This window comes from Danio aesculapii, chromosome 3 (assembly GCF_903798145.1).
Source record: "Danio aesculapii chromosome 3, fDanAes4.1, whole genome shotgun sequence".
Classification (NCBI taxonomy): domain Eukaryota; kingdom Metazoa; phylum Chordata; class Actinopteri; order Cypriniformes; family Danionidae; genus Danio; species Danio aesculapii.
The window spans coordinates 58,049,673-58,075,280 of NC_079437.1; the positions used below are offsets into that span (position 1 = coordinate 58,049,673).

Consider the following 25,608-nt stretch of genomic DNA (forward strand, 5'->3'; position numbering starts at 1 on the left):
TCATTTGCTGGAAAATACAGTACAGCTGAATTTAGAAACAAATTTTTGTTTTCAAGTTTTGAATATTAAATATGTAATTAAATATGTCTTCAGTGGAGTGCATCCACCATCGAAATGATCATCATCGAAATTAAAAAACCGAATGGAAGAGGCTCTTTCTGTGGATGCTTTTTAACCTCGCATAGATGATCTTTTGCTCTTTTCTCGCTATTCACATTCAGTTTTTTCACTTACAAAATCTTCCATGTAAATAGCAAATGCATCATGGCGAGACGCAACTGACTCTTAAAGGGAATGGGAGATGAGACTCTGATTGGTTTAGCACACATTATGCCCAAGACACACCCATAACTCATTAAGAGAATACGGACAATCCTTTTAGATCATGCGCCTGGTGCACAGACCTTTTTTCCCTTCCTTAAAATAGCAAAGTGGATTCAGACACACTCTAAGTGAAACTGCACATTGTGCATGAGATTGGAGAACTTATTGGGTGTCATTTTATTTGTAAATGTACATTTTTGACCATTTACCATTTGTGTTTTTTAAAGCAAAGACTCTATTGGAGTTTCTGTATGATACCATGGCTTTATTTTCACTTAGCGAACTCCATATCAGTATTGTTTTATATAAATGTACAGAATCATATTTCCATTCCCAAACACACACAAAAGAAGCAAAGACATTATATAATAGACTCTGCACCATTCACTGTCAGTCTTCAGCAGTTGTCTGCTCCAGTTTTAGTGAACTCATGAGTGATCCACTTTAGTTTGACAGAAATAGAAGTCTTAATAGATTTTAGCGCAGCGCACATACCTGCTCCTCATATCAATCCAGCAGAGCAGCTGCAGGGCTTCAGTCCAGAGCGCTTCATCACGTCCCATCAGCCAGATCATTACACTGTTACCTCAGCTGATCTGGGCTTTTGTGACTATTATTTAGCTTTTATATGGGTCATTCATGCTCTGCGGGACCCTTCAAATTCTGTTCAGAATCATTTATATGCCCATGTTGTCTTTTAGGAATTTGATTCTGTATGTCACGTGAACACGATGGAAATAAAAAACTAAAGTTAGCCGGTGACATTTAGCATTCCCAAGGACACAAGCTTGGATCTATTCTTTATTTAAATCATCTTTTTTATATCCAGTGACAGATTTTTAAAGACTGTCACATCGGTTTATAACACTCAGGTTCCCAAAATACCCAGTAGGATTTTTCCTCTTATGGTTTTTGTTTTTTGGAATATTGCAGAAACTAAGACTTGTGATATATGAATGAATGAATTAATTAATATATAAATTAATAAATGAATGAATGATGTATTAGTTAGTTTTAGTTAATGTATTTACTAACAATGAACAATCAATGTATTACAGTATTTGTTCATCTTTATTTGACATTAGTTATTGGTAATTATATAGATAGATAGATAGATAGATAGATAGATAGATAGATAGATAGATAGATAGATAGATAGATAGATAGATGATAGATAGATAGATAGATAGATAGATAGATAGATAGATAGATAGATAGATAGATAGATAGATAGATAGATAGATAGATAGATAGATAGATAGATAGATAGATAGATAGATAGATAGATAGATAGATATTATTTTGCAGTGTTTATATATTAATGAATAAGATGAAGACATTTAAAGTACAGGAGGACAGAAATCACGCAGTTTGCAGTTATATAATCTCCTTCTTCTCTGCTGTGTGTGACCTTGTGAATGTTCTCCACAGGTTTGGATCAGATGTCCAGTCGTGGCAGCAGAAGATGTTTCCCTCCACCCATGAAAACCTTCAAGCTGTTTGGCGGTACGAGCAGGGGATCAGTGCTTCTGCTGTTCTCGCACTGCTTTTCTCTTCTCCATCTGTTCTCAAAGGCTTCGACTCTTTCGACTACGGCTGTTTCTAAAGCTACTGCTGATGCTCCCACTGCAATATATGAGGGTTTTAGATTTAAATTAGAGATGCACGATATTTATCGGACCAATAACGGCAGATATGGGTAAAAATGGGTCTTTTTTAGAGAGGGGTCTGGATGCAGACTTGATGCAGTTGCAAGGTGAGCTGCATCTAATGCTTTTAATGTCCACACCCAACCCCACCCTGGGCCGGATTAACCAATATGCATTATGGGCACAGGCCCAGGGGCCCGTGCGCACTTGGGGCCCCTGCGAGGGGGGAAAAATGCACATTTTGAAGTGTCTATTCAGGCTAAATGCAAATAGCGCACGTCGTTGGAATAAGCTAGTTCAGTGTTTCCCAACCCTGTTCCTGAAGGCACACCAACAGTACACATTTTCAATGTTTCCCTAATTAAACACACCTGAATCACCTAATTAGAACATAAGAAGAGACTCCAAAACCAGAAGTTAATTAGTCAGGTAAGGGAGACATCCAAAATATGTACTGTTGGTGTGCCTCCAGGAAAAGGGTTGGGAAACACTGAGCTAGTTGATTGATTCCCACCCATCACCGTTTGATTGACAGAGACAACATAACTAAAGAGTGCAGCAAAGAGTATCGTGAGTGGTGTAGCTCATAAAGCACATGGCATCATGCTTTGACGTGATCGACCATGAACCCTGTTCGAATCCAGTGTCTGATGAACATGTTCTTCTTTTATTCCCCGCTACGTATCAGATTTTACCTACTTTCCATCACGAGGAAGAGAAGACAAGTAGGAATCATCAATAAGTGTGTGCAGGGCTTGACATTAACACCCGCCAAATGCGGGTAGATTTTCGCTGTGGTGTTTAAGACAGACACACTCACTAGCCACTTTGGCTGGTTGAAAAAATTCAAGCCCTGAGTGTGTGTGTTATGGAGGACTCAGATTTGTAGAACTGAACTGGAGAGGTGTTATATTCAAATCATATCCATTATAAGTTTGTACATTAAAAATACCCTTAAATATAAATTTTCAGGATTTTCAGGAAGTATATTAAAATCCATTAATTTTCACTAGTTGTATTACTAGTATTTTTTTTTCTTATATTTTTATTTATAATTTGTTTTAATATATTTGTACTAATTAGTAAATAAATAAATTATGTAGTAATTTTTCTTTGTTAAATATTTCCCAAATGATGTTTAACAGAGCAAGGAATTTTTCACAGTATTTCCGACAATATTTTTTCTTCTCGAGAAAGTCTTAGTTGTTTTATTTCAGCTAGAATGAAAGCATTTTTTTAATTTTTTATGAACCATTTTAAGGTCAAAAATATTAGCCCCCTTAAGCTATATATTTTGACTGTCTACAGAACAAACCACTTTTATATAGGGTGGGCCATTTATATGGATACACCCTAATGAAATGGCTTTAAAATAAGTTTAATCTTTGTAGACTAGAAATATATAACCTAATTTGCCGGGTCTGTCCCGTTTTAGGGTCCCCTTACAAGATTTTCATTGTGTTTCGGGCTATTTAAAAGTGAAAATACAGCGGGTTTTTTACAAATGTGTTTGCATTTAGAGGATTTTTAGCATGTGAAGATGAAGATCTTGTCTTAATTTGCTGGTGTTTTTTGTAATTGCATGTGTTTTCTTAAATTGCAGCATGTTAAGCTCTCTTGACCACCATAAAATTGGCTTTTTTATTGGTCCAATAAACATAAAATCTGATGAAAATATCCCATAAAGTGCACTTGCTGCTAAATCAACAAATCATTCTGATGTATCCAAGTTTCAGAGGGTGACCGCGGGGTCTTACAAAGTATTAAAAGTTGTTAAATGAATTATATGAGAAAATTAAGGCCTTTAAAAGGTATTAAAAACTCTGTTTGTACGAGGTCTTAAATTTTGTTCAAACTTCGTCCTAAGTGTTTGACTCCAAAAAAAGCTTAAATATATTTAATTTCCTCCTAATATTAACAGCGGCGTGCTCGATCCACGTGATTGGTTCGTGGCCAAGCTCCTCCCTCCGGGTGATGTCACGTAATTTGCCACAAACGCAGGAAGGTGATGTGAGGCTCTCCACATGTAGCGAAACCATAGAGCGAAATAGACGGCAAAATGAGAAAAAGTAAGATTGTGTACTCCTGGTTGGAGAAAGACGAGTTTAAACAGTGGCTGAAGCCTGTCGCTGAAAAAAAAAACACGTAGTTGATTCTTTCAAGCTTTGTTTATTCCGAGCTTATCTTAGTTCTGTTGCACGGTTGTGCTCCATTCATTTTTTTAACTACAACTGTTTGTTAACAACTGATTATTAAGTTAAAGGTTTGATACTGATTAGAACTTTAAGATGAGGTCTTAAAATATTCTGAGAAGGTCTTTAAAAAGTCTTAATAAGGTATTGAGATTATCTTTAGGAGTCCTGCATATATGCTGTGTCAACAGAGATGCCACATGTTTTAAATGACAGTGGGACGTGTTATATAACCTTTCGCCATTCTTGTTATGTCCTGAACACAAAGGTTGAACAGAAATGAAATAACATATTTGATTAGCCTACTAAAATCTTATATTTTTATTTATAATTTGTTTCAATATATTTGTACTAATTAGTAAATAAATAAATTATGTAGTAATTTTTCTTTGTTAAATATTTCCCAAATGATGTTTAACAGAGCAAGGAATTTTTCACAGTATTTCCGACAAGATTTTTTCTTCTCGAGAAAGTCTTAGTTGTTTTATTTCGGCTAGAATAAAAGCAGATTTAAATTTTTTATGAACCAGTTTAAGGTCAAAAATATTAGCCCCCTTAAGCTAGATATTTTGACAGTCTACAGAACGAACCACTTTTATACAGGGTGGGCCATTTAAATGGATACACCTTAATAAAATGGGAATGGTTGGTGATATTAACGTCCTGTTTGTGGCACATTAGTATATGTGAGGTGGCTCATGAATGAATAAAGTTACGTTAAAACCAAGCACACCATTGTTTTTCCTGTGAAATTCTCAATAACTTTGATGTGTCACATGACCCTCTTCCTATTAAAAAAAACAAAAGTTGGATCCAAGATGGCGACTTCAAAATGGCCACCATGGTCACCACCCATTATGAAAGGTTTGCCCCCTCACATATACTAATGTGCCACAAGCAGGACGTTAATATCACCAACCATTCCCATTTTATTAAGGTGTATCCATATAAATGACCCACCCTGTACAGTACAATGACTTGCCTAATTACCCAAATTAACCTAGTTAAGCCTTTAAATGTCACTTTAAGCTGTATCTTGAAAATATCTAGTCAAATTTGGTCCCACTTTATATTAAGTGTCCTTAACTAATATGTACTTACACAGAAATTAATTAATAATGTACTGATTGTGTAAATACATGTATTTACTGTTTACTTACGCTTGATAAAATACATGCATGTAATCGCATCTGTTATTAACTTCTGTAATTACATTTGTGAATACACTGTTGACAACCCCTTACACCTTAACCCACCCTTAAACCTACCCATACCACCAAACCTGTCCATAACCCTACCCCTATCCCAACTCAAGAGCACCACAAGTGTTCTCAAATACATGATGAACACAGTAAGTACATTGTATTTATGTTTCGGTGTAAGTACATAGCAGTTAAGGACACTTAATATAAAGTGGGACCTATATTTTATTTACTCATCATGGCAAAGATAAAATAAATCAGTTATTAGAAATGAGTTATTAATACTATTATGTTTAAAATGGGTTAAAAAAATATAGGGGGGCTAATAATTCAGGAGGGCTGATGATTCTGACTTCAACTGTATGTGTGTGTTTTCAGGTGGTTTCAGACACAGGAGTGTGTTGGCGGTCGAAACACTCTCTCTGCTCTACGTCGGGCTCTAGAAGATGAACCGTCGGCAGATTCGGCTTTAACTGGTGGTGTTTATCTGCTGACCACCGACCTACCAGATCAACACATGGTCGGTTAATTGATTTCAATGACATGCAAGTCAATCTTTGGACTATATGCTGCACTTGATGTAGATTGGCTGTCTAAGTCACTCATAATTCATTCAGCTTTATCCCAGTTTAAAGGAACTATTTCTGTGTGTGAGGTGGCACGGTGGCTCAGTGGTTAGCTCTTTCACCTCACAGCAAGAAGGTCACTGGTTCATGTCCCGGCTGGGCCAGTTGGCATTTCTGTGTGGAGTCTGCATGTTCTCTGTGTGTTCGTGTCGGTTTCCTCAGGGTGCTCCGGTTTCCCCCACAGTCCAAACACATGCGCTATAGGAGAATTGAATTAATTAAATTGGCCATAGTGTATGAGAGTGTGTGTGAATGAGTGTGTATGGGTGTTTCCCAGTACTGCATTCCACCTAGGATGGCATCCGCTGCGTAAAACATATGCTGGAATAGTTGGTGGTTCATTCCACTGTGGCGACCACTGATAAACCGAAGGAAAATGAATGAATATTTCTGTGTGTGTGTGTGTGTGTGTGTGTGCGTGTGTTGTGTGTGTGTGAGAAAGAGAAAGGTATCTGAAGAGATCTGAACATGGCCCAAAGGAAGACTGTGAAGCTTTTAAGGCCATTAAGTGCCCTCTTGAGACCTCTTTGTTTTCTCATAGGGCACAGTTAATAGCTAACCGCATTAGCTGCCCCACGGCGGCTGTGTGTCATTTTCACTTAAAGGATTTGGAGACACTTAGGACAGGATCCTGGTATCTTTGTTTGTTTAGTTAATGCTATTTGAACAGAAAATGTAAGTAAAAAGACAAAAAGAAGAGGAAGAAAATGAAATTTAATGAAGTTAAATGGATATATAAGATATAGATTTATTGTTATTTATTATACATTTATTTATAGAATAAAGAAAAATGCAGAGTATATAATACATAATGAATTAAACATCAAATTAGTCAAATATATCATATTTTTATGATGAATTTGTTGACAAAGTGACAATTTCATTCATTCATTTTGGCTTAGTGACTTATTAATCCGGGGTCGCCACAGCAGAATGAACCGCCAACTTATCCAGCACGTTTTTACACAGCGGATGCCCTTCCACCCGCAACCCATCTCAGGAAAACATACACACACACTCATTCACTAATTCACCTTACCGCATGTCTTTGGACTGTGGGGGAAACCGCAGCACCCGGAGGAAACCCACGCGAACGCAGGAAGAACATGCAAACTCCACACAGAAATGCCAACTGACCCAGCCGAGGCTCAAACCAGCGACCTTCTTGCTGTAAGGCAACAGCACTACCTACTGCGCCACTGCGTCGCCAAAATGACTATTTAAAGCTTCTCATTTAAGTTATTTTTTTTTATTTCATTTTGTAAATTTATGTTACATAATATATTAAAATAATAAAATATTAATTGAATAAATCATTTTAAGCTGCATTAAAAGTTTATTAATTAGTTTTTTTCTGCAATATAACATAAATTATACCATTTAAAATGTGTAAAAAATTGTAACAAAAAATAAATGTAATGTTTGAGTTATTAGTGTTTTATTATTAATCATTTGTTTTATTCTAATCACTCGTAATTCTCTATTATAGATGTGCTCAACCCTATTCCTGGAGATCTACCATCCTGATGAGTTCAGCTACAATCCTGATCAAACACACCTGAACCAGTTAATAAGGACCTGAAGCAGCACTTGATAATTACAGACAGGTGTGTTAGGACAGGGTTGCAACTGAATTCTGCAGGAAGGTAGATCTCCAGGAACAGGGTTGGCCACTCCTGCTCTATTATCATACCTGTCAACCCTCCCATTTTTCCCGGAATTCTCCCATATTTTACAGTTCTATCTTGCTGTCATCCCGTAAAGGTATTTCCCCATATTTCTCCCGTATTTTTATCTTTCTGTGAAGAGCCGATCCTCCCTATATGCAACCAATTCCGCGGAACCACCAGGGGCCGCCACTTGCTCTTAAATGTGAACCTGTTCTGTGCTTTCATTTTATTAAGACATGAAAACACTTTGAAATAAACATAAAAACGGCGCGATTCATTTCCTTTTCATTACAGGCGCTGCCCCCAATGCAATCCTCATAACAGTCAGTTCATGTAACGATGCATGACTGTTAGCTGATGCGCTCCATAGTGATAAATAGACGCTGTTTTCCTAGCGGATTCTGTACGTACGCGATTTGATTCTTGGGTTTTGGGTGCGTGTTTGAACAGACATATACACGTCTTCATCATAATAGTAATGATAATAATAATAATAATAATAATAATAATGGCGGTTCATTCCGCCGTGGCGACCCCAGATCAATAAAGGGACTAAGCCAAAAAGAAAATGAATGAATGAATAATAATAACAACATCTAGACATGGCGATCTTGTTGGGTTTTCTTTTAAACACAACAAATGCTTTCATTATAGATCTGTGCATTTTTAAAGTGACACTGTTATTTAATGTACAGAATTATACAGTGAAAAAAAGATGAGTGAGATGTGATAACTTGATTCAATTTCTTTATAATAGCTAATCATTTTAAGGAGCTGAACTGTTTGTTAATTTATTTGCAGCTTTTTCTAACGTTTACTAATTATTATATCCTTTGTGAATAATAATAAGAACGTATAACTGACCGTTTCAGCAGTTTATTTACAATGAAACAGCTCCAGATTAAAATATTTAGTGTTTTTTTTGGGGGGGTGGGGGGTATCCCTTATTTTCACATCCCAATGTTGACAGGTATGTCTATTATATTGCCAGTAAGCATGTTGAAACCTCAGCAAAATGGCCAAGTCAACCTCTGCTGCCCTCTGCTGTTCATATATAAGCAGTGCAGCGTCTGATGTATTCCTACATTGTATTGACATTCTCATTTTCTACATTTAGCAGTCTAATCTAACATCACACCAGCATTCAGTGTCTTTCATGCTCTCATTCTCAGGATTCAGTCACTTCATATGTGTCTGAGCGCTGCAGCACAGCAAACCTGAACCTCCATGTGTGCCTGTTCACCGGAGAGAAGCACACTGACTTTCAGGCCGAAGCTGCACGGGCTCTGAGTGATCTGGCGCATGCTGGACATGGACGCTTCATCTGGACCACAGACACCGGTGAGATCAGAGACTCTCTTAAGGCTGGTTTATACTTCTGTGTCCAATGATGGGCGTGACCCACGCCCCATGCTTTGTGCATAGTCATGTATTTATACTTTTGTGCGCTGTTTGTGTTGCTCTGCAATTACACTTCTGAAACGCAGAAAGAGCATCTTCAAGACTTTCTGTATGAAATTTCTACAAAATCTATACTAAACTCAAAGACAAACACAAGTTACATTTTTTATGTTTAGTAGAAGTGAATGAGTTGACAGAGAAGCTGACTTAAAGGGCACCTATGGTAAAAAATCTACTTTTCAAGCTGTTTGGACAGACATATGTGCATGTATGGTGTATAGACTGTCATATTGGGGTGATATAAGCACACCCAGTGCTTTTTTTTCAACTTAACAACATAAAAAACGGTGGACCAATTGGAGCGGTTTTCAAATCGACCGCTTCCTGACGTAGGAGAGCGGTCCCCCCGCCCACCAATATTGATTGACAGGCGCGTCATCATATCCTCAGTTTGTTAATTCACGTCCGCCATTTTCAGCGTGAGTCAAAGCGATATCACTAAAGGAACACCCTAGCTCTATTTTTAGATGCAAGGCTCATTGGGCTCAACACAAGATCAATATTCTCCACATTATCGCTCTAATCGGAATTATTGGTTGTATCTTTAGGTAGGTTTGCAAACATGTGTACTTCTCATTGAGTCTACCTTATACTTCAGCCGTTTGCATTTCTCGCGATCCCAGAAGCTCCCTGTGATCTTAACTAGCATGCGTTTTAGAGTTCTAAACATAGGTTTCTATCAGGGTGCACTCAAGTCGACGGCTGGGCGCCGCGGACCGCTGCAGAAACCTATGTTTAGAATTCAAAAATGCATGGCGCGATGATTCGGGACACTTCATGCTTCTGCCGCGCTACAGAGAGTGTCTGGTGTGCCGTGTCGCGGCTTCGAGCGGCGCATCCGGTGCCTCAGTCAAAGTTAATTCAGTGTGCGTGGTTATTAGTTTCTGTGTACAAGCTCGGCACTTGAAACTAGCACACAGTTGGCTGTAAAACTGTACAAAGACACAAATGATTTTGTACTTTCTGCTTGGTCTGTGTCAGAGTCGTACATGTACGACTGAATGGTGATCCTCTCTCTCCTTCTCCGTCTGCCTGTCAGACTCTGTTGCAAACGCAGAGCGGGTGAGCTCATGGCCCCGCCCCCTTGTTACGTTGGCGGGAAGCCGAAACTAATCTACATGTGAAGCAACACACCCCTAAATCAGCGAACTGTGGACACGCCCCCAACATGACACTTTTTAACACATTATAATAAAAAATCTGAATTGTGTTTTGAACTGAACCTAAACTGGCACACTCAGAAGAACCATAATATTAATATTAAATCATAAAAAAGAGGTAAACTATGTGCCCTTTAAACTTGCTCAGAGAAACGCTGTTGCTGTCAAACATTGTTTACTTCACTAAGCCAGTTTAATGGTGAAGGGATTGATCCAACAGGCCTAGTGATGGAAGGTTTGCCGAAGAAATGTCATGCTCCCTTGCAAAAGTATTTTGTAGTATTTTCAAAATACTAAATACAGTATTTTATTTTATACATTTATTTTGTAGTTTATTTTGAGACATTTAAAATTGAGGTGTTTGATATTTTATTTTAAAATACATTTCAATCCCTGTTGTTGAGTGTGTAAGTGTTTAAGTACATAGTGCATAAGTGCATAGTGTAGAGTGTGCCATTTGGGATGCAGCTTTCGACTCATTTCGGAGGCTGCTGCTGTCCTCCAGAGGTCATTTTTTGCATCTGTATCCACACATATTGAAGCAGCCCTCATAACTGAAATGAAATATGCACTTTTTTTCACTAAAGTAACCCTGGGTGCTGAAATATAATTGGGTAAACTGGCAGTGGGCTGGTTATAGATACCAAAACAAAGACAGACGTTCCAACCAAGCGGCAACCTCCCGCTCTCCCTCGGGAAGCCAATACGGAAGTAACTGAAACTGCAATTCATCTAAATTCCGCTAGTCCTGGCTCCATAATAGAGCAAGTTGCAATTGAGCCCACTGTTAGAATGGCCAGCAGAAAAACTTTACAGCAGAAACTTTACAGCAGAAAAAAAGGTGTTTACAGCCTGGTACAAAGAACGATTTTGGTTCATATAGCTATTATTACCCTCCATGACAACTGTGAGGGGGGTGAATTTTTTTTATAACTCATCCATTTCCTTTATATTAGGTTATATTAAGTTTGCATAATTAAGGGCGTGGCCACTTGAGTGACAGCTAGGTCTCGCTGGTCGCCGTCACTTCACCTCAGCTGAATCCGGCAGATTAGCCACTGATTTCGGCATATTCATCTTATTTTTGTTTTGTTTTATGTGGCTTTACACAGTCAGCTGCCTTTTGGACTTATTTCTTACAATTATCAGATGATATGGGATGCTGTGTGCATTTAATTGTGCTCACAAACCATTCATGTGGCCTCCGTTTCCCATGTGAGTAAAGTTATATGCTTGTATACCATCTCTATAAATGTATTTGTTTTATTTAAGATCATTTATCATCAATATTTTTCTTTAAACCCGTAAAGCACTCCAGAATGTGACAGATTGATTAGCTGTAGGCTCTAGAACAGTCATCTGAAGCGTTATCATACAATGTTATGCTGGAGTTCATCAATAGTCCTGCATTTATTAACACACACTATATTTGAAGTGTTTGGAAGTAATTCGAGTTTTCCTCCTGTAGAAAAACGTCATAAGAGCAATGTTTAGTGGCTCAATGTATTACTACAGTGTTTTTAAAAGTCTAAACACTTTATTGATATAGTGTACAGCAAAGCACATGTGGTCAGAACACAAACGAGTCGCAGGTAATGAAGTATCAAGCGTTTCTCCCAAAGTAAAGTCTGTCTGCCAGGTCTAAGCAAAGTGCCAGCAGGTGTCTGTAGCTCCGCTCACTCTCCGCCTCTTTGCCCTTGTTTGGTATCCCGCCGTGGGTGCGATAACGCGCGAACAAAATGGCGACGGTTGGCCGCGCCTACTAGTAGCTTCTTTTGCAGTGTTCAGAAACCTATGGGTGACGTCACGGATACTCCGTCCATATATTTTACAGTCTACGGTATAAACACGTAACTCACACTTTCAAAGTAGAATAACTGACTTTATCATTGATTTTTAGATAAACAAGTATGCTCACTTGGCATGTTTCTTAAATATCTGCAGACTTATTATAGTATTTTTATGCTTTAGGAGAGTCAAAAACGTACATGCAGCACTTCAAGTCAATAAACTTCCTCAGATGGTTTGAGTTCCCTTAACTTATAGTTATAGTTATTTTCCTGAGTACTGCTTCAGTGTCCGTCAGATGTTCAACACATGCAGTCTGATAACGTGAAGGCTTGTGTTTGTGGAAAACATGAGCTGGTGTTTGTCTGCAGGCATCCTGGAGAGTGATGACATCAGTGTCCTGATTGAAGAAATGCAGACGGCGGCTGATTACTATCAGAAGGTGAGTTCAGATCTGCTTCTTCTCTCTCTGATGATGAACTGTGTGTGACCTGTGTCCAGCACGATTCGATAATGCAGGAGGAGAGGAAGAAGAGTCTGGAGAAGACCTAAAAGAAATAATCAGGGGTCTGGTAGAAAAAAAAACGGACTCAATTTAAAATTGTAAGGCAACTTGCTTTTGAGTTGAGTCAACTTTTAACCCAAGTAGTTCACTTTACTTGATTTCAAGTTCTGCAGCAAGTTGTCTTACAAATTTAAGTTGAGTCAACTTTTTTATACCAGAATAAATTTATATGTATTTATTTATGATTATGGCTCATATGATGGTTTAAAGTGTCAATATTTAATCAATATTTAAGTTATATATTTTAATAACAAAAAAAGTTTACTTATTGGTAGGCCCACACGGAATCTGCGCATGCAGAATTCTGCAGATTTTCCACAGATTTTTAGCCCATTATTGATTCTGTTTATTTACTTGAGTAAATGTGTGTAAATCTATATTTATTCAGTTTTTTTATTAATTTCAGCAATATTGTTCATCTGATTTATGTACAATGCAGTTTGTACAGTAATATTTTCTGTCTTTTAGTAGATATTTTATATGAGTGACTTGCTTTGTTCACTAAATAAAGTGAATCTAATTGGATTTGCATTTTAAACATTAAATACAAGTTAAAAAGGTTTTATTTTTTATTTCACTATTATTATTATTTCACTTATATTAAGGTTTTAGTTATGATACTCCCAAAATAATTCCGCAGAAATCTGCAGATTTTTACCAAAATTTCCCGCAGAAATATTATAAGTAGGCTAGAATAACTTATAAGTAGGCCCAGACGGAATCTGCGCGCGCAGAATTCAGCAGATTTTCCACAGATTTCCGCAGATTTTTAGCCCATTATTAATTCTGTTTATTTACTTAATGTGTGTAAATATATATTTATTCAGTTTTTAAATTAATTTCACCAATATTGTTCATCTGATTTATGTACAATGCAGTTTGTACAGTAATATTTTCTGTCTTTTAGTAGATATATTATATGAGTGACTTACTTTGTTCACTAAATAAGTGAATCTGCATTTTAAATTGTAAAAAGTTAAAAAGGTATTATTTTGTATTTCATATATTAAGGTTTTAGTTCTGATACTCCCAAAATAATTCAGCAGAAATCTGCAGATTTTTACCAAAATTCTCTGCAGAAATAACAAAAAAACGTCTGCAGATTTACGCAGATTTTTAGGCCATCATTGATTCTGTTTGTTTGTTTGTTTGTTTGTTTGTATACTTTATTCTGTTTATTCTGTTTATTTACTTGTGTAAATGTGTGTAAATCTATATTTATTCAGTTTTTATATTAATTTCAGTAATATTATTGACTAACATGAAAATATTCATATGATTTATTTACAATACAGTGTGTAAAGTAATATTTTCTGTCTTTTAGTAGATATATTACATAAGAGACTTGCTTTATTTACCAAATAAAGTGGATCTAATTGGATTTGCATTGTAAACATTAAATAAAAGTTTAAAAAGAGGTATTATTTTTTAGTTCATATATTAAGTTTTTAGTTATGATACTCCCAAAATCATTCCACATAAACAGCAGATTTTTAACAAAATTCTGCACAGAAATAGCAAAAAATGTCAGCAGATTCCGTCTGGCCCTACTTATGGGGGATTCACACCGGATGCACCTTGCATGAGTAAATCATTCTATTCAAGTGTATTTAGACGCTTGGATATTTTTACTTCATTTGTGCACGAAATTTACGTCAAAACAGATGCTAAATTGTTTCAGTTTTATTGCAAAACGGCTAACATGAAATCTATCTATCTCTACAGGCACCTTTTATTTAGAAAATCCCCCTATTATAATGTTTTTTGAGATATGAAACACAACATTAAATCTGAAAAACTGAAAACTGATCAGAATTCATTTATTCAATCATTTTCTTTTCGGCTTAGTCCCCTTCTTAATCTGGGGTCGCCAGTTTAATGCGGAATGAACCGCTAACTTATCCAGCATACGTTTTATGCAGCGGATATCCTTCCAGCTGCAAACCATCACTGGGAAACACCCATACGCTCTAATTTACACACATACACTACGGACAATTTAGCCTACTCAATTCACCTGTACCGCATAACTTTGGACTTGTGGGGGGAAAACCGGAGCACCCCGAGGAAACCCATGCGAACACGAGGAGAACCTGCAAACTCCACACAAAAATTGACCCAGCCGAGGCTCGAACCAGCGACCTTCTTTGTCTGTAGTGTATGAGTGTGAATAAGAGTGTATGGGTGTTTCCCAGTGAGGGGTTGCAGCTGAAAGGGCATTTGCTGCATAAAACATATGCTTAATAAATTGGCGGTTCATTCCTCTGTGGTGACCCCTGATGAATTAAGGGACTAAGCCGAAGGAAAATTAATGAATGAAAAATAACTTTTATTTATAATGCACCTTTCTTAGACTTAAGGTGCTACAACATTAGAAACAATAATGAAAGAAGGAATATAAAATCATACATAATTACAACACTTTGTAAAACATTGGAAACATATGCCCAGGGTTACATTTTTGAGAACCGACAAATATGTACCCTGTACTACGTCTTTTCACAGGTTTTGTTTTCACAAATACACTAAAGTCCACCATGTACATTTTTGACGATCTGAAATACGTTACTTGGGGCACATTTTCTCATATGTACCATTTCTCGTAAATCCAGAGGTCGATACATTTCTGAAAATCTCAATGTCTTTCTCATGTGTTTCTGTGAGAGAAGCCTTTTGGCTTGTCGTCATTCATACTATATCAGCTTGATATGACTGACCCACACACCACCCAACCAATAGTGTTTTCAAACGCAAACTACAGTAGAAAAGCCATCACAGGCCGCATGATTCTTCTGTAGTTTCATACTTCTGAAATCGTCCTTTACCAAACTCGAACCCCAGTCAGCAAGTTTATGGCATCCAAAGTGAGCTACTTTGCAAACCAGTTATGCCAGAAAAACCATCCATACAGCGAGAATTGGTCAGTGGTGTTACCTCGTAGCGTTCATTTTACACACAAAAAGCAGCCATATGTACCAGCGAGCACATATTTGGTGGTTCTCAAAAATGTTACCCTGGGCGCATTTTCCCAATAAGCCTGCAGATTTAAATAGATAAACAAATGCAACCATCAAAATCATAATCAACCAATCATGCATAATGATATCATAACAAGATCAATGACTAAAAGCAACACTAAAAAAATAATTTTTTTAAACAGTCAAGAAATTAAATATTCCTAATGGGAGCAGGCAACCATGGTACATCTATGTTTTTCATCTGTGTTCTCCTGCAGAGCTGTGAGTTAGTGGACTCTCTGATGCAGAAGAGCTCCAGTGGAGGTTCAGGAGAGACCAGCTCTTCATCTATCAGACCCCAGACCTCCACCCCAAAATCCAAAGTGCCTTCACCTAGACCCACAACGCTCAGCCTGGCCAGACAGGTCAGATCCTGCACAGTCAAACATCACACACCTGATCACACAGGGTCACACATTAAAGTCAGCGTGAAATAAAAATTTACATTCATTAATTCGTTCATTTTCCGTTGGCTTAGTCTCTGATATATCAGAGGTCGCCAGTGAGAGTGTATGGATGTATCCCAGTACTGAGTTGCGGCCGGAAGGGCATTCGCTGCATAAAACATATGCCGGAATAGTTATCGGTTCATTCCGCTGTGGCCACCCCTGTTAAATAAGGGACTAACCCAAAGTAAAATGAATGATTGAATGATGATTCTCGTTGTGAACAGGAGCGTGGACAGAAGAGCAGACCCAACAGCTCCAAAGCAGAAACCCCAGCAGGTGTGTGAATTATCAGCATCCTCACTCTCATTATTAGAGATTTTTCTACCAAATGCTCTCTATCTGCCATCCAAACTCTTACTTTGAATCCACACTCTGCGTATAAATTGGCTTTGCTTTATATTCCTCCAAGTTACATGAGATTCTGAAGATTTTATGTATTTGACTAATCTTATTTGTGTGTGTGTGTGTGTGTGTGTGTGTGTGTGTAGTTCACTCAAAGTCTGCTCAGAGGAGGGTCAGCGTGTCTCATTCTGTCTTCTTCATGGAGGACGGACACTTGGGTTTGTGTGATAAGATCAGAATCATTCACAATATGCAAATCCTGCTGCAAATCGTGTTTTAAAGCACTAATTATCTCATCTAGGGTTTGTTTTCAAGAGCTATCCAAAACCAAAGAGTGTGCGCAAGTCTTTCGCCAGCATCAAACTGCCCAAACATGAAGGGATCTGCTCATCTAAACAGGTACATAACACTAAGAGACTATAGATGTACACAAACCTCTAACTGTAAGTCTAAACTGGGCTCTATAACCAGCCCACTGCCAGTTTACCCAATTATATGTCCTTATATTTTTTTTACAGACGTAAACATTAGCTGAACAGTTTAGCCCAATTCTAAACTTAACATAACTGCAAAATTATCCTTTAATTCGGATCGGCTCATTGGAATGTTTCATGTGCTACTTGGTAAAGTCACACTAACCAAATAGGTACCATATTTAGAATAACAATCCCTAATGATGTTTAAGCTATATTAAAGTTAATTTTTAAGCTATATCCCAGCTATATAAGCTATACCACATTCCATAATGTTCCCTAAAAGTTGTGTAAATATTTGCATGCCACTTGATTAAAACATTCAGTAACAAGATTAACATTCTTTGTTACACTGATAGCAAAAAGTTCTTCAAATATTATTGTAATGTGAATGGAACGTTGTAATAATGTTTTAAATAAGGTTTTGAGAATATTAATATAGACTAGAATGTTCTAAAAACGTTTTAATAACGTTCTCATAACCAAACAATAACATTAGTACAGCATATAAAAAAGTACACTAAACCAAAAAAGAGGTTTTGAATCATTTTTATTACTTTCTGTATTTCAAGAGTTCATGTAATATATATAATTTTATTTAATTTTATTTAATTTTATTTAATTTTATTTATTTTATTTTATTTTATTTTATTTTATTTTATTTTATTTTATTTTATTTTATTTTATTTTATTTTATTTTTTTTTTTTTTGAGGGGGGTGGGTGGAAGGGGATGCGTGCCCCAGTAGAGCTTTATGTCTAGCGACGCCCCTGCTCTAAGTTAAGTGTTTTAAGGCCTCTGAAATAACAACATGATTAAAAGTTACTGAAAAAAAATAGGCATAGTAAGTATTTTGAGTATAAATTATACAAAAACTATTGACCTTATTATTCAATGCGGAAGTGCGCGCGTTTTTGCGATTGTTTTAGAACTTCCGATTCAGTTGCCTATGGGAGAAATGACTAGGAATAATAAACGGCAAAAAACGATCAAACTACTTACTCTATAAACAAGTGTTTGCATGACAATACCGACAAAGTAGAATAATATAATAAGAAAATATCAGTTTGCAACACCAAGCAGCAAAACGAGCTGTTTTTAACGTTTAAAAATTAATGGAAGTGAATGAGACCGGAAGTTTGGAGCTAAAATGATTCAAATGCCTGCGCCCACTCGTACACGGAGAATAAGGTGAATAATACGTATTTTTAGAACAGTTACTGCACTGAAGAAACTTCAATCACAATTGATCCTCTTTTTTTAGAAAAATAATGCTCAAATTATTCATGCGTTCATCTTTCAGTTATCATTGTGTTGAATTACATGCTTTAAAACCGGCTTTGGTCAGAAGACGAAATATTTAAATATCATCTTACTAAAATATCACTGGGAAATATACAGCGACTAATGATATTTAAAAGCATTTATACACATAAACAAATGCATGTGTGGTTGCTAGATCTTTACTGTATAAAAAAACAGTGGCAATTTTGCAGGACTGAATTTAAAGGATTATTTTACTTGCTGAATGATTAGCCTCCATTGACTTTCATAGTGTTTTTATACATGCAAGTCAATAATGGTGACCATAAGCTGATTGGATTCCACCATACTTCAAAGTATCTTCGTTTGTGTTCAACAAAAGAAAGGAAAATCATACAGGGTTGAAACAAGTGGAGGCAGAGTATATGATGACTGAATAATTTTTAATGAAACTGTTTGTAGTGCGTATAGTTATACAGTCAGAATTATTATCTCTCCTGAATTATTAGCCCCCCTGTATATTTTCCCCAATTTCTGTTTTTACAGAGAGTTTCTAAACATAATAGTTTTAATAACTCATTCCTAATAACGGATGTAGTTTATCTTTGCCATGATGACAGTACAGAATATTTGACTAGATATTTTTCAAGATACTTGTATCGCTTAAAGTGACAGTTTTTAAAAAAAAAAATGTAAAACTGCTGTTATTCAAGCCGAAATAAAACAACTAAGACTTTCTCCAGAAGAAAAAATATTATAGGAAATTCTATATATTATCACTGTGAAAATTTCCTTGCTCTGTTAAACATCATTTAGGAAATATTTTCAAAAGAAAAAATTTCACAGGACTAATAATTGTGACTTCAGCTGTATAATATATAATAAAATATAACAAATGCGTCTGTTGTGTGTGTGGTTTGAGTGGCTGAAACGGTTCGGCATCAGGAATCTGCATCTGGATCTTCACCGGCTGCTCTCTGGTCCCGAATGCTGCCATCAGGACACTCTGGTGCCGTCCGTCCAGAGGAGAGTGTCTGCGAAATACTGCGCCATATTCCCCAGCGTCCAGATCAATGTGAGCTCAGCGCTGACACCGAGAGCGTGTGTTTAAAGGGATAGTTCACCAAAAATGAAGATTTAAGTGCTCACACTGAATGAGCTTTGCAAGAATGCAAAAAAAAGAGTAGTGTACTGCACTTTTTATGTCGCTAGGCAACGACTCAATCAGCTGCGTATTTGGAGCGATTGCTGCATTTAATATTGTTATAATTGTGATATTTAATAATATTGTGATATTCACGATTTGTAAAGTCACACAGCTCCAGATAACTCGAAAAAGTGGCCACTAGTCTCTCCACCATCTTTAAAAGCCTCTGTAGTCATCTTGACAACACAAACACTGCTGTCACCTCAACGGAAACCTCGCCTCTGCTTTCATTTAATTGGAGAATGGAAAAAAGACATGAGACTCATGAGTAGGGCCAGACGGAATCTGATTTTGGGAGTATTGTTGTGGAAAAAAAAGATCCTGGTGTGCAAAATATTCTAAGTCTCTAAGTCAAAGTTCTCAAAAACTGACAAAGTCTGAGATCTCCGAAGTCTTTAGGCAAAGCAGTTTATTGTTACAGCATCAGCAACAACAGAGACAGGTCGTTCGAGTGTCTCCTGAGTATAGGCTAGCACACAGTTTAAATACACTTCTTTGTCTTAATACTCCACCCAAAATTTACACATTACACACCTCCCTTAGCTTCTCCACTAATAGGATCTCAAATCTCTCAGGTGTCCACCACCAATAGAATCTCAGGGTCTTTCAGGGGTCTTACCCATGTCCGGTTAAGGTCTTTCCTTCCCGTTTCAAATGTGATGACTATGATGACAATGCTCAACAATATATTTCGTTCACTATCCACTGAGCTGTCAACTGTAAGTTCAGCTGAAGTTCGTAGGTACTCATATTTTTAAAAGTCATTACAACTAGGCGGGGGCGCATGTCTGAGTGTGCAGATGTGTATGATCATGAGCTATAGAACAGAACGCAGGTGTCCCTATGGTCTTGCTTTCATAAATCTACTCTCATTGTGACATTAATGCTGCTCTTCTAATTTCTCTTCTCATCTCTGGCTGCATTAACACAGGGTGACTTTTTTATTTACCCAAGCACACATACCTGATAATAATGCCACAGGTATGGGTAATAATACAATAGATAATAATTATAATAATACTGAAATCTAATAATTATAATAATACTGAAATCACTCGAGTGGCGCAGTAGGTAGCGCTGTCGCCTCACAGCAAGAAGGTCACCGGTTCAAGCCTCGGCTGGGTCAGTTGGCGTTTCTGTGTGGAGTTTGCATGTTCTCCCTGTATTTGCATGGGTTTCCTCCGGGTTCTCCGGTTTCCCCCCACAGTACAAAGACATGCGGTACAGGTGAATTGGTAAGGCTAAATTGTCCATAGTGTATGTATGAGTGTGTATGGGTTTCCCAGTGATGGGTTGCGGCTGGAAGGTCATTCGCTGCGTAAAACATATGCTGGATAAATTGGCGGTTCATTCTGCTGTGGAGACCCCAGATTAATAAAGGGACTAAGCCGAAAAGAAAATGAATGAATGAATGAAATCACTCAAATAAGCATATAAATGAGACTAATATATTCATCAGAAATTCATCAAAACACAATGAATTCCTTAACAGTATCGTAATTAAAACCTTAATATATGAAAGAAAAAGTAGTACCTTTTAAACTTGTATTTAATGTTTACTATGCAAATCCAATTAGATCCACTTTATTTGGTAAACAAAGCAAGTCTCTCATATAATATTTCTACTTTACAAACTATATTGTAAATAAATCTTATGAACATTTTCATATTAGTCAATAATATTACTGAAATTAATCTAAAAACTGAATAAATATAAATCTACACACATTTACATATGTAAATAAAAAAGAATCAATGATGGGCTGAAAGTCTGTAGAAAACTGTGGATTTCTGGAAGCACAGATTCCGTGTGGGCCTACTCATTAGCAAAACCCAAAAGTAGCCATTAGGCAACCATTCAAAACAAGTGCCTCTCAATGCAAAAAAAAAAGCCGTGTTCATTGTGATCAAGGCCTTCCTCACCATTTACTCACCATCAAGTGATACTAAACTTTGAGCATTTTGGTATTTTGAAGAATTCTGAAAACTTCCATTGACATCCATGGTAGGAAAAACAAATACTATGGAAGTCAGTGGTTACAGGTTTTCAGCATTCTTCAAAATATCTTCTTTAGTTTTTCAACAAATAAAACTTTAAAAGGTTTGAAACAAGTGACCTGAATTTTCTCTTTTTCTGAATGAACTATCCATTTAATGTCATAACTGATGTGTGTGTGTGTGTTATGTTGATGGCAGGGGGCTGTGAAACACCTGCACCTGAGTCCAGCTGAGCTGAAGCAGTACATCAGTCAGACCGAGACACTGATGCTGCGCTACTGCCAGAGACTGCAGTGGCTACTGACCGGTACTGACGGTGACACTTGAGGAAATATCTTTAAAAGATGACTGACTCTCTTGTAAGAGTAAGGTGATTAGACCTGAGCTTGTGGCTAGACTACTCCAAAGTTTCTTTCCACAAGCTGTTAGAGCTCTCAGTTCCAGTCATCATACTCCCTACTCTGAAATATTAACCATAATCCCAGCTCCCGAAACTAGAACTCTTTCTCCTCTCCTGCTCACAACACCACACAAAAAAAACTTTCAAACAGAATGCAAATCTGAGTGTGCCTCACGCAGGTGAGTGGGCTTGACAAACCACCTGTAGAAAACACCCTCTTTCATCTCTCTGAAATTTTCCCAGAAACTTGCACTAGAGACTTTTTTATAATCACTCTAGAGATCTGCACGAGACTGAATTTTTAGTCCCGCTCCCGCCAGGTTTTATTCCACACCCAACCGCTCCCGTTGTATTTTCAGCCTTTGTTCACCCGCTGCCCGACCTGCCCTGTTTTCTACCCGACCCGACCGGTCAGGACTTAAGATCTGGTTTCCAAAATCTCACGTTTAAATTGGGTACTACCAAAAGAGAGAGATAACAGATAAAAGTGTAGGTTGTGCAAGGATTGTAGGCTAAATGTCACTTTTGTTAGCCCCTTTGTGATGAGATATGAGTGCCACATGACATGCGGTGAGGTTTGTGGCTGCTGAGGCACTGACTCTTGCAAAGTCAGATTTACAAACATATCCACTCAATATATTTGCCAACTGCCGATTATGCTTCATATATCATATCAGCATAATTTCTATACACATAGCAGATACATATTGGGCCAAGGAAGAATGTAAAATGTATAGCGATTAAATATGCCTTCCAAAAAACACCCAGCTTCGTAAATTTATTCCCGCACCACAAGAAATCTGATCAGGTCCTGCGGTACACCCGCGGGAATGCTGACCTCTAAATCACTTCATATCTCTAGAAAAAATAAAACATTGTGCATTTCTGAGTGTGCCTCATACAGGTGAGTGGGCTTGACAAACCACCTGTAGAAACAATTGTATGCGCTAGACACTTAACTTCATCTTAAAAGGACTTATTAAGGAAAACATTGTTTACCTGTGAGTGGCGCAGTAGGTAGCGCTGTTGCCTCACAGCAAGAAGGTTGCTGGTTTGAGCCTCGGCTGGGTCAGTTGGCGTTTCTGTGTGGAGTTTGCATGTTCTCCCTGCGTTCGCGTGGGTTTGCTCCGGTTTCCCCCTCAGTCCAAAGACACGCTGTACAGGTGAATTGGGTAAGCTAATTGTCTGTAGTGTATGCGTGTGTGAATAAGTGTGTATGTGTTTCCCGGTGATGGGTTGCAGCTGGAAGGGCATCTGCTGCATAAAACAAATGCTGGATAAGTTGATGGTTCATTCCACTGTGGCGACCCCAGATTAATAAAGAGACTAAGCTGAAAAGAAAATTAATGAACGTTTACCTGTGAATGAACCACATATCCCTTGTTTTCTTCAACCTTAAATACCTCTTTTGTACAATATCTTGCACAGCATTGTTCAGTCTTATGTAAAAGTACTTGTATAGTCTGTCTTAGGTTATGTGTAGAGTTAAGTATTTACGTATTATAGTAGTTTAATTAGATTACCGCTCCGGTATATTAATTATTTACAGGTTTATAAATGCTCTTACTGCTAATATTTATGACTATGTTTATTTATTTTGGGGAAAGGGGATAGTTCACCCAAAACCTGAAAATTAAATAATCATTTACTCATCATTCACTTGTCAGAAACTGAAAAGCTGAAAACCATTGACTTCCATTGTATTGGTTACAGATTTATTTTTAAATAATATTATTATTATTAATAATATTATTATATCTTCTTTTGTGTTCAACAGAAAAACGAAACTCATAAAGGTTTAAAGCCATTTGGGGCTGAGTAAATAGTACATTTTTCTTTTTGTGTGAACTACTGTACCCCTTTACTCGCAGCAGCACATTTGAGCTCTCTCAGCCACCGTATTTATGGCTTTTGTAGCTGTCTGTCAGAAATAAAGTCAAACAGGTAAGTAAAAAGTAAAGCTGTTGGGCCTGTTTGTAGAGTTGTTAAATGATCCTCTGCTGAGATTTTGAGAAATTTATGCCACATCCACATGTATTTTTATGAGTATTCCCTGCCTATATTTAAAGCACTGTGAGGCATGTTAAGGGCATGCCAAACTAACAGATGGCAATAAAAGCCTTTAATGCTGGGTTCACACCAATCGTGACGTGAAATTAAGTATTTCTGTTAGTAAATTACATACAAGTTAATGCAAATGTGAGAACAGAAGCAGATTTACCGTCCCTCATTGCGAATGACACAGAAGACACAGTGTGTTTCTGAAAATCTTCATCCTGCTTTATCCAAGTTTTAGTTTTAGTCACCTGATACTGCATTTTCATTTGGACAAAGAGTCAAACCGCATAGAATTAAATGCAGTTTTGAAAATGCCTGTGTTTGCGTGGACAGGCCCTTATTGTAGTTTAATTCAGATGATTTCATCTAAGGTAGTGTTTTTAATGTGCAGGATTGAAGATCTCTATGTTTTGTAAGAGATCTCAATTCTTCCCCATGTCTTTATCTGTGGTCAGGCAGCAGGCGTATGTTTGGGTCGGTTCTGGAGAAGGAGGTCTGCCTTCTGCTGGATGTGTCTGGGTCGATGGCCTCCTGCTTCCCTGAGCTCCAGAAGGGACTGACATTACTGATCTGGGATCAGCTGCATGCCAACGGTGTGAGGTGAACTCTCTTTAAACTAGAAGATCACATTTTACACCTCGTATTAAGATGAATCTTGAAATATCGGATCACACGTGGTCAACACTAAATGCAGGATGTCAACAGGATGTAAGCAAGACCCCCTCTTCTCTCCGCCACCTCACCACACGACAATCCCAAAACATTATTAAATTCTGAGCGTGCGTCACACAGGTGAGTGGGTTTGACAAACCACCTGGAGAAAACACACTCTTTCACCTCTCTTGCACCTGATTTGTACATTTTGCAACAGACACATTACTACAATCATTCAAAAAAACAAAACATTGTGAATTTATGAAGCTTCACACAGCTGAGTGGGTTTGACAAACCACCTGTAGAAACACTCTTCTCTCTCAAACCCCGCCATCCCCCTTCTAAAGCCTGGTTAATATTCGACGCGTCCACTAGTTTGCTTGAGTGCGCGCGGCGAATGTGACATCATCACTGTGTTTGCGGAGGTTCGCTTTTGGTGCGCGCAACATGATTTCGGCTGGCGGAGCGCATGATTTCTTTGGAGACTCGAGTGAACATTTTGCGCGGCGCTGCTACTTGAGCTGAGTATGAAACACTTTGAAGAGAAAGGAATGGGAAAGGAAGAACGTTTTTGTTAAAAAGGTTTGTAAAAACTTGAGGGATACGTTTGTTAAAGCCACAAAGAGAGGCCATGGCAAAAGTGGAGACCCAGGTGGTTTTAATACACAATTAAACAATATGTTTTACACCATTTATAGATTTAACATTGATGTTTATATTACAATTTTGAATTTAAAACAATTTAATAGTTACAAAACTAAAATGAAGTCATACATTATTTCTTTGATAACTAGAAAGGAATATTTACAATATACTCAGGCCCAGCGCCAGGATGTCATAACTGAGGGGGCACTTTAATCCCATGGGAGGACACTAGACCTGGTGACTGATTTTGGTCCCTCTTGTTGCTTTTATTTAGTCTATTTATTCACTTATTTAATATTACGTTGCATCACTGCTTACGTTACTGACTTAAGGCAGTAATATACTTTTATAATAATGATAATATGCACAGTTTTGCTATTACTGATTTTATCAATGAAGGTTATGCCACGATATCGTTTACATTAATGCACACAGATCATGGCTTCCAAACGAGTGTTCTAAATCA

At 37.4% G+C, this 25,608-nt stretch overlaps 1 protein-coding gene across 1 annotated transcript in view; it reads left to right on the forward strand.

The window, feature by feature from the left end:
- vwa3a (von Willebrand factor A domain containing 3A) overlaps nt 1–25,608 on the forward strand; it is a 67,964-nt gene that overhangs the window by 35,354 nt on the left and 7,002 nt on the right. Inside the window, exons 15-25 of the mRNA XM_056454310.1 lie at nt 1,756–1,830; nt 5,746–5,887; nt 8,836–9,004; nt 12,444–12,514; nt 15,873–16,019; nt 16,328–16,379; nt 16,592–16,663; nt 16,747–16,844; nt 19,103–19,255; nt 21,584–21,692; nt 24,299–24,443. Of these exons, the coding sequence (XP_056310285.1) occupies nt 1,756–1,830; nt 5,746–5,887; nt 8,836–9,004; nt 12,444–12,514; nt 15,873–16,019; nt 16,328–16,379; nt 16,592–16,663; nt 16,747–16,844; nt 19,103–19,255; nt 21,584–21,692; nt 24,299–24,443 (1,233 nt within the window). The remainder of the gene's footprint in view (nt 1–1,755; nt 1,831–5,745; nt 5,888–8,835; nt 9,005–12,443; nt 12,515–15,872; nt 16,020–16,327; nt 16,380–16,591; nt 16,664–16,746; nt 16,845–19,102; nt 19,256–21,583; nt 21,693–24,298; nt 24,444–25,608) is intronic.